We start from the raw sequence: 10,448 nt of genomic DNA, 5'->3' as shown, positions 1-10,448 counted from the left end.
TGTAGTTTTCAGACTCCTAGAAGCAGCAGTGAAGATCTTGACTGCTGCCTCTGAGGACCATATACTTACCTGCCGGTCCCGTCGCTGCTCGTCCACGTGGCCGGTCCCACGCTGCTCCTCGGTCCCGCCGCTGAGGCCGGGACCGAGGTACGGGTAAAGTCGCCGGTCCCTGCGTGTTCCCCCACCTATACCGTGAGCCCCCGCAGCCATCGTCCCCCGTTCTGCCCGACTTCCAGGGGCGGGCAGTGCGGGGGATCTGGGAGTTGTAGTTTTGCAACAGCTGGAAGAGCACAGATTGGAGACCATTATACAATGGGGCGGGCAGTGCGGGGATCTGAACTTTCACCCCAGGTCCACAGGGACCAATCACAGTGATCGCTGACCAGGACCATCAATGGATGGTCCTGGGGCGTGAAGCAGAAGTTGTCCCCTGCTGGAAACAGCGGGACTTCTGCTGGTTAACACGTGCGATGCTGCGCATCGCCGGGTTAACTGAATGTCATTTATAAACGTCGGGATGCGCAAACGCACTGCACAACCCGGCATTTATATATGACATTCTGCGGGAAGAGGTTAAGGCTGTGTTTTCATGTATTTTTTTAAATTTATTTTTATTTTTTTCGCAAAAAACACCATGGCCAGATGTTAACTGGGAGTCAATAAGAAAATATTAAATGACAAACCCACTTGGTGTTTTTTCTTTTGACTTTTTTTTACTCTTTATTGCCATTTTTCTTGTCAGTCAGTGGCAGTTTTTGAAAATCGCAGCATACTGAGACTATGGCTGTTTTAAGGCTAAGTATCCATTTGTTTTTTTTTTCTGGCAGCTTTAGGAATACTGCCAATACAGTTTTTGAGACAAAGTCAGAAGTGGATCCATAAGGGAGGAGAAGTGTAAGTCCTTCCTTTATATGTCCTATTCCTTTTGAATACACTTCTGACTTTGTATGGAAACTTAGCCTAAAGAAAATTTTGGAATTTTTTCTCCCATAGACCTTCATGGGAGGATAAAGAAGAAATAAAAACTTAATGTGGGTTTAACATTGGCAAGTTTATAGGCATTTCTATTTTATTTTTTCAGTTTTTCCAAATAAATCTTTGTCATATAATGAGTGAATCACATGACTTGTAATAAAAGCGTAGCAGATTGTTCCATACTGTTATATTCAGCTATTAATTTATTCTTAATCTTGTTATTCTCCATCATAACTAAGTTGTATGAATGCAAGGATGCGTTACCTTTTATTCTTTTGTGGGGAAAAAAAACTAAAACAAAAACAAAAATGAAAACATTATTATCAAAGTGTTAATTAGCAAATAACATACCATATAAAGATGAAGGGGGAGCTTTATCAAAACCTGTCCAAAGGAAAAGTTGCCCAGTTGCCCATAGCAACCAATCAGCTCACTTCTTTAATTTTTAACAAGGCCTCTGCCAAATGAAAGAAGTGATCTGATTGGTTGCTATGGGCAACTGGGCAACTTTTCCTCTGGACAGGTTTTGATAAATCTCCCTCAAAAAGTTTATAAAATAACTTTTTGTTCCACGTTGCCAACATTTTTCTTGAACTCTACTTTGCCATATGCCCTTCTGAATGCTTTTCATTATTTTCATTATTTTGAAGGACAGTTACCGTCTAGAATCCTGACTAAATAAATTATTGGAATACATCCTTGTCCTTCTTAATATACCTCAGTGACTAAATATTTTACAAAAAAATGTCAATTGTTTGATGTTTCTTTACAAACCTTTTTGTTATTTCAGAGAACAATTTCATGGTTGATAGACAATGATAATTAATCCAAAAGGTTAATAAACAAAGTGAGGAAATCTTGAATTATTTTCAAAATAAATATTTATTGAGAGGCAATTTAATAATTTACAAAATACAACAGTATATTTACATATAGACTTAAAGATATATACACACAACATCCAGGACATATTTACAGAATAAGTGATACGGTCACATTAACTCAATTTCTATCATTCATGACAGTTATACAATTTGCAGATATGCAACACTTCATGCTGCTGCATATATTTCTATACACATAGTGCTTATGAATTCATAATATGATCATCTTCCTATGATACACTTTCATTAGTGAGGATTGTGGTCCTTTATAATAGGCCTTAGAGTATTAAAACACTAGGGCATGGGTTCGTATAGCAATTCTACTGATCCGCACCTTTCCATGTTGTACAAGATTAATACCTGTAATATATATATATATATATATTTAGTTATGTTCTAAACTTGACCAAAACATTGTTTCTCCTTATATAGGCTATAATCTATAGTACAACATACAGTAATACCTCTTCAGGAAAACCATACAAACCTGCATCAAAAAAAATATTTTACATCAAAGAAAGGCAACAATCACAGAAAAATCTGGTCTAGATCGGAGATGGTCTTCTCAAAGAAGTGGCTTTTTGGAGAGAATCTAGTTCATGATAACCCAAAACACTAAAAGGTTGTTGCTATTTCACAAGGCTGTAATGTGATTTGTGAATTGTAACTTGGTTCTTGGTGTCTTCTCGGTAGTCTAGGTGGAGAAAGTGTGGTCTGTTTGCTAACCAAGTCTCGTTCCCATTGCCCATGCATCCGTTCCTCTGGTATACTGTTAGTATAATAGTAAGAGTCTTTCACAGCATAATGGGGGATATGTACATTGGGTATTCTGTGATGATGGTATGTGTTATAATACGTTGGCACTAAGGAATAAGACATAGAATATCCCTTTTGCATTGTAACATTTCCAGGATGGAGAGCTTTGTTACTTGCATGGCCAAGTTGACTTTCTGGATTTTGGTATGTTGAAGAATGTCCAGTGTATGTAGAACCTTAGAATAAAAAAGAAATGTTATGTTAGTACATTTGTCAACTAACAAAAAAATTGATCATTGTTATTCTTAAACACTTATTATTTTGATTATTCAAATTGACTCTAGTGCTAAACAGCTTTTCTCCTGGCAGGCCTTGCACCTGACTAGGGCTCCCCTCTATTTAATGCTTCTGGAAGCTGACAGTATCGTATACATGAATGAGGAGAGTTATCAAAATGTGTAGCAGAAGAGTGGTGCAGTTGTCCATACCAACCAATCAGATTGCTTCTTTTATTTTTCAGAGATCTGGTTAAAAATGAAAGAAGTAATCTGATTGGTTGCTATGGGAAACTACACCAATCTACAAAGGTTTTGATAAATCTCCTCCGAAGTGCCAAGTAATCATGGACATGTACAACAGTAAGGAGCAATAGTACAAACCAGGGCATGACTAGAATTAATAGGGTCCCATAACAAAGTAGGATGAGCCCCACCACCTAATGACGGCAACATCTAACAGCAGCATACAGAAGGTAGCAAGAATTAAAAGTGTGAATAATGACACCATATATCAGAGAACCACATACTAACACTAGATAGCAGAAAGATACAACTTGTTAATCCCTACAAAAAGGTACATTGGGGGAAATTTTTTAATACATGTGTAAAGGAAAAGTGAAACAATTGTCCATATCAACCAATCATATTGATTCTTTTATTTTTCAGAGGCCATGGGCGCAACTTATACCCATAAAGGTTTGTGTATACACTGATAAACTGGATTTACTTCAGCTTTACCATAGGAGGCATACTATAATATTGTTTTTCTCAACAGTTAGTTTGAGCTCTGATTTACCAATTTGTTTCTGCTTGGTTATGCCACAGTCTTTTTTCCCAATGTCTCCACTTGCATCAGAGTCACTGTCATTAAAGTCACTGTCTCCTTTGCCGCTGTCCTTTGCACTTAACTGTTCCATTTGAGAACTCACACTGAAAGATAAAACAATATAAATATTATTAATGTTAGTAATGCATGTAACTCTGCAGCAGAAAGTGACCTATGGTGCAGATTTTAAATCCACAGTATTTTGACTATTGTGTTGGATCTGCCGTGGATTTATTGCCAATTTTCCTTATTGACTTTAATGGGTGGAAATCTGCCATAAATCTCTACTTGTAGATTAAGGTGAGGATATGCTCAATCCGCAGCAAAATCTGTGGATTAGAATTATACTTCCCTTTTTTATAGGGAACAATAGGGGACAAAACACTCCCATTAGGAGACAAAACACTCCCAATGGGGGACAACCATGCTCATGTGCCAGCCCTACCTTTTACACAGGGCTGCCGTCAAGGGGTACAGCCAATACCCCAGTAAGGGGCCCAGGCCCCCGTGGCACGCCACTGCAGAAGCCCCAGCACAGAAGCAGAAGAACGCTGTTTAAACAGTGGTCTCCTGCTTCTGTACATCCACTGGCCACATCATTCACCCCCTTCCTTCCCTGATCCCCCCTGTGCCACTTTCATTCCCCCTTTATCCCCCTGTGCCACTTCATAAAGGGGGGGGGGGATGAATTAACACAGAGGGTAATAAAGGGGGAATTAAATGCACAGGGGGATCAATGGGAAATGATGTGGCACAGGGGGTAAGGGGGGGATCATTTGGCACAATGCACAGGGAAATAAGAGGGCACAGGGTATAAAAGGGGGGATGAAATTATACAGGGGAGATATAAAGAGAGATTAAACAGCGCTAAGAGATTCTACTGTAATATTGCTTTTTATCATGTTTTATAGGTAATTACATTCTGAAGTGAGTACAGAACAGTATTCCATCATTTAGGAAAATTTATGAGCCTTTTTTCCCAATAGGGGACATCTCTCAATAGCGGACACTTTTTTATTCCCCGTGAGTGTCTGCTATTGGGAGATTCTAATGTATAGACTTGATGATGTTGAATCACTGCAGAAATGCTATGAATTTTTCGAAAAATATAAAAAAATAATTGCCACTCACCTATTAAAATGCATTCTTTATTTCTGCCTCCGTGGTTTTTAAGACGCAGAAATAAAGAATGCATTTTAATAGGTGAGTGCCAGCAACTTTTTTATTTTATTTTTCGTTCTATTGTTGGACACTGTCTTTTTCTGTCTCATTGCGCACCCCTATATTAGCCTGGATTTTGTCTCCCACTACATTGAATATATGTGAGGTTATTTTTTGTGTTTATTAGCAGTGGTGCCACCCTGACTTTCCTTTCAGGTGTGGCTGGCTGTGAACTTTTCACTTTGGAAAAGCCCCAGCCTTCTAAAGTGAGGCTATGTCACAAGGCAATGTCAACAAGGAAAATCTTCATGCAGACATTGCCCCTGAATGTGGAGTGCCGGCATAACACGCTAGCGCTGTGAACAATTTTGGAATACGCCAACTCATAGACAGCAATGCATTCCGTAATTGTCGATAGAAAGAAAAGACATGTCTATTCTTTCTGCGGACACTGTAATTTGAATTTCCTTGTCAGATGATTCTGGCACGGAAATTCTGCTACGTGAACAGTGCAGCAGAATCACATTTAATGCAATGAGACTTGGCTGCTTCAGAATCTCCGTGCGGAATTCAATTGCAGAATTACGCACAGAAATGATGCCATGTAAACAAAGCCTATATGACTCTTCTGTACTACAATACTTATAAGGGGTCTTGGCAATAGAAGTAGTTCTTACCTTATGCTTCTTGAAGAGCTGTCCTTTTGCCATCTGGATGAATGATACAACAAGGCAGAATCGGAACTCTAGGGGGAAAAAAAACACAAAAATATTAAATACTCTTTTAATAAACTATATTCACATGTTATTTTCAGTGTGATAGATTCTGAACATGTATATTTGTAGAAAAGTGATGTAAAATGATGACTTACATGTGAAGCACCTGGGAGGTCCTGGCTCTCATCACTTCTAGGTGATAGGCTGCTGTCTTCTGACTCGGTGTTGATAGATAGTTGACATGAGTCAGACTGAGAGATAGAGGAGCTTGATTGAGTCTCTTTCGTTGTGTTTCCCAATAGTTGGTCTTTTCCCTCTTCTTTCATCCTTTGTTCTTCAATGTCTGTCTTGGAATTGCTGGATTTATTTTTACAAGAACAGGCCACAAACAGAATGGCAAACAGGATCAAAGCACAGCCTCCAGCTAGTACAGCAATGAAGACTATGGACAAGTCCATCTGCTGTTGTTCTTCTGCAGATGTTTGCATGATAACTATCTCTACATTAGATGGAAATGAATCTGTGAGGATAAATGTGATAGTTGCGTTGGAGTACAGTTGAGGCTTCCCACTGTCATGGACGGCAATAACAATGCTCAATTCCTTTTCATGCAATGAATTGATTCTTTTGGTTAATGTTAATTCACCAGTCCCTCTGTTTATGGCAAATAGTTGTTGGTTATCTTGTACTATAGAGTAAATCAGCTTGGCATTAAGTCCCTCATCTTTATCTGTGGCTTTAAGCTGTAAGACTAAGTAATTTTGTGGAGCATTAACTGGCAACATAACTTCTGCCATCCCATTGTCCAAGAAAGGGAATGCTATTACCGGTGCATTGTCATTCTCATCCATTATCTTGATTTTCACCTGAGTGCGAGCTGAAAGTTGTTGTTCACAATTGTCAGAGGCCTCTACTTCAAAATCCAGCTGTTTCACCTTTTCATAGTCCAAAGACCTCACAGCTCGTAGTACACCTGACTCTGCATCAATAGCAACAAATGTAGATAACGATTGACCCATTATTTTGGCATCAACTAGCCTGTAAGATATTTTGCCATTGAGCCCAAGATCAGAGTCTTTAGCAGTCAGGGTAGTGATGAAAGCACCAGCAGAATTGTTTTCCAGGATATACACTTCATATATTGGTTTAGTAAATTGAGGAACATTGTCGTTTTCATCACTCACCCTGATGGTGTATTGCTTTATGGTTTTCAGTGAAGGGGCTCCTAGGTCTTCAGCCAACAGTGTAAGGTTATACTCTGCTATCTTTTCACGATCAAGAGCAGAGGTGGTGACTATCATGAAGCTGTCATCATAGGCCTGCTTTAACTTGAAATGTTCATGTCCATACAGAGTGCAACGAACCTGACTGTTTAACCCAGAGTCCTTGTCAGTGGTGCTGATCAATGCTACAAAGCTGTTCATGGCAGCGGCTTCACTTAAGTAGGCTATGTCTTTGTCCACGGTAGTCAGTGGAGTGATGGTGATGGTTGGGGCATTATCATTAACATCAATGATGTTTACAGTTATTTTACAGGTAGCAGTTAAGGGATTTGGACTTAAATCTTGAGCCTGTACATCAAACTCATAGATCTGTTTAGTTTCAAAGTCAATTTTGCCTTCAAGAGTTACACCTCCAGTTTTTGGATCGATTTTAAAATGATGACGTACCTCTGGAGAGACCTGGGGGCTGAAGCTGTAAATAATTTCTCCATTCACACCTTCATCAGGGTCTTCTGCATTCAGACCTAGTAGAAGGTATCCTACTGGAGCATCTTCCATGATGTCCACAACGACAGGACTCTTCTCAAAGACAGGGCTGTTATCATTGAAGTCCAGGACATGAACATTAACCACTGCGTTGCCAGAAAGTGGAGGGCTTCCTCCATCCATAGCGACCAGTTCCAAAGTATAAACAGATGTACTTTCTCTGTCTAGCTCTTTTGTCAACACCAAGTTAACATATTTAAATCCATTTACTTTGGTCTGCACATCAAGGCTAAAATGTTCATTGGCAGAGAGTTCATAGTTCTGGATAGAGTTGGTCCCAATATCTTCATCAATTGCTATTTGTAAAGGAATTCGAGTACCCACAGATGAACTTTCAGAAATGTCCACATGCATCTCAGAGCTAGGAAAATGAGGTTTGTTGTCATTGACGTCTCTTACCTCCACTTTCACATTTATCAGCTGTAAATGGTCCTTTGAAAAACTTATCACATCCAGTGCCAGGATACAGTTTGGAGAATGTCGGCAGATCTGTTCCCGGTCTATTGTTTCCCCAATGGTCAGCTGCCCATCACTCTCTCGGACATGGATAATAGAGTTGTTGAACTGCTTCATAAGACGGAAGTTGGTAGCTGGTTCTTCTGTGGAGTTAAACATGGGGTGTTCTGCTAAAACTGCAATAACTGTTCCTGGTGCTTCCTCTTCATAGATGTAGTAATGGGCGATTTCGGCAAAAGATGAGGAAAACATCAAAGTCAGCAAAAGGATTTTAAAATTGTCCAACATTTTTAGTCCTTTGCTCCTATTCCTTCAGGATACAGAAATTCAAGCAGCAAAGTCCTGATGTCTTGTCGTGCAGAGAAAAAGTCAGGCCTCCAGCTGTGAAATCACTCAGCACAGTCCTGCCAAGTAGCCCTTGTGTGCAGGACAAGAGAGTGCAGAGAACTGTTTGGCCCCATCCCTTTCCTCAGGTTATAAGCTCAAGGATATGTAAATGAGCCTCCTCTTTCACCAATCTCTTGTATCTCCAAGACAAATGGTCAGTGAAGCTGAGCAAATGAACTGTCATTAACAGGGATCTCAGTGGGAAGCCAACTAATACACACTTATATTTTGTGACATCTTAACAAACCCATGGTTTTCTGGAAAGAATGTCATCTCCAAATGCTAAATAAGCAAGAACAAGTAAAATCAGTTACCTTATGTTATGAAAACCCCCTCATTAATATATATATATATATATATATATATATATATATATGAATATATATCATATATATATATATATATATATATATATATATATATATATATATATGATATATATATATATATATATATATCAGGTTTAAGACAGATACCATAAATAGATAGATAGATTGATAGATAGAATCATCATTATTTATATGTGCTAGGTATGGTGTACCAATGTTTAGTTAAGCTTGGTACTTTACATTATTATTGTAGTTTAAGTACCGCATACTCAACATGTTGTTTAAATGTAAATTAGAAAATTATTTAAACATTAACACCTTATTATGTATTTTAAAATTGCTGATTTTTGTAAGTCATGTGACGTTTAAAAATTTCATATAGATATTTCTATATCAGTATCAGTTTTTGGAATGGGTAAGTGAGGTAAGTGAGTAAGTGACCATTACTCCTTTCAATAAGTTGTCACTCAGCTGCAAGCATAAAATAGTAACAGTAACATGTAGGGTGTCCCACTGCATAAGTAGTCAGATATGTAATATTCAGAAGTCTGTAAAAGCCGACTGACCACACTAATGGGACCTATAATGGTTTTCATATTTATTGTCACCCAGCTTTCCTAGTAACATATATATACAAAAAAAATTATCTATCTATCTATCTATCTATCTATTTATCTATCTATGTAAATGATAGTTTAACTGAGCATTTTGTTCCAGATTGTTAAAAGGTACCTGGCATTTCAAAAGATATTGGGGGAGATTTATCAAAATCTGTGGAGAGGCAAAATTGCCCAGTTGCCCATAGCAACCAATCAGATTGCTTCTTTCATTCTTAACAAGGCCTGTGAAAAATGAAAGAAGCAATCTGATTGGTTGCTATGGGCAACTCAGCAACTTTTCCTTTGCACAGGTTTTGATAAATCTCCCCCATTATTATTATTTTAAGACATTATTATTATTCAAATGCATTACAATTTTTAACAGGTAGCCGTCTAAGGACGAGTTTGCTCGTCCTGAAACGGCAAGCGCTGTATGATTCCTGTAGCTTGGGGCCGCCATTAATAGCCAACAGCCACTGCCGGCTATTAACCCTTTAGATCAAAGTTAACAGTGTCTAATGGGACATTTAAACCATCCCTGGTGGTCCAGAGGGGTGGATCATTTACCTCTGCGGGGGGGGGCTTACCTCTGCTTCCTGCTCGTCCATGGCTCTGAGATTGATAAAACCTGGCTGAACCAGGCTTTATCAATTAAGCGCAGAGGACACAGATCAATGTGGTTCTATGGAACCACATTGATCTGTATGAGTAATCTACTGATTCTTCCTAAAAATCAACTAAAGGGACTAAAAGTGTAAAAAATTAAAAGTTTAAAAAAACACCAATTAACCCCTTCCATGTCAAAAGTTTGAATCACCCCCATTTTCCCAAATTCCATATATAAAAATATGTAAACATAATAAAAAATAAACATATGTGGTATTGTCGCATACGTAAATGGCGTACACGTAAAAAAAAATTCCAAAGTCCAAAATTTTATGTTTTTGGTCACTTTTTATACCCTAAAAAAAATGTATCAAAAGCGATCAAAAAGTCCCATCAAAACAAAGATATACCAATAAAAACTTCAGATCACGGTGCAAAAAATGAGCCTACATACATCCCTGTATATGGAAAAAGAAAAAAGATATAGGGGTAAAGGTGACAATTTTACACATATAAATTTTGGTGCATGCAGTTATACTTTTATTTAAGTAGTAAAATAAAATAAAACCTATATAAATTAGGTATCCTTGTAACTGTGAGGTCCAATTACCTGCCTCCGCTGTCTTCCACGGGTCTTCTGCTCTGGTGTGCGATCGAGCAGACCAGAGCAGAAGATGACCGATAATTCTGGTCAGTGATATGTCCT

At 38.4% G+C, this 10,448-nt stretch overlaps 1 protein-coding gene across 4 annotated transcripts in view; it reads right to left on the bottom strand.

Annotated features, from left to right (window-relative positions):
- Window positions 1–1,872: 1,872 nt before the first annotated feature.
- The window catches only part of LOC130355401 (protocadherin-8-like), a 40,274-nt gene continuing 31,698 nt past the window's right edge, over window positions 1,873–10,448 (bottom strand). Inside the window, exons 2-6 of one of the 4 annotated variants that reach the window (XR_008888508.1) lie at window positions 5,752–8,490; window positions 5,558–5,625; window positions 3,690–3,823; window positions 2,347–2,851; window positions 1,873–2,219 (exon numbers count right to left, since the gene is read on the bottom strand). Coding sequence is in view for 3 of the 4 variants with exons in the window: in XM_056555480.1 (XP_056411455.1) it covers window positions 2,475–2,851; window positions 3,690–3,823; window positions 5,558–5,625; window positions 5,752–8,109 (2,937 nt within the window). In the remaining variant the exon portion in view is untranslated. Of the gene's footprint in view, window positions 2,852–3,689; window positions 3,824–5,557; window positions 5,626–5,751; window positions 8,491–10,448 lie in introns of all 4 variants that reach the window. The other 3 variants (XM_056555480.1, XM_056555481.1, XM_056555482.1) reach the window with 3 other exon arrangements.

Source organism: Hyla sarda, chromosome 2, assembly GCF_029499605.1.
Source record: "Hyla sarda isolate aHylSar1 chromosome 2, aHylSar1.hap1, whole genome shotgun sequence".
NCBI classification, from domain to species: domain Eukaryota; kingdom Metazoa; phylum Chordata; class Amphibia; order Anura; family Hylidae; genus Hyla; species Hyla sarda.
Note: the sequence above shows the minus strand (reverse complement) of the source record. Positions and strands in the feature narration are given on the sequence as shown.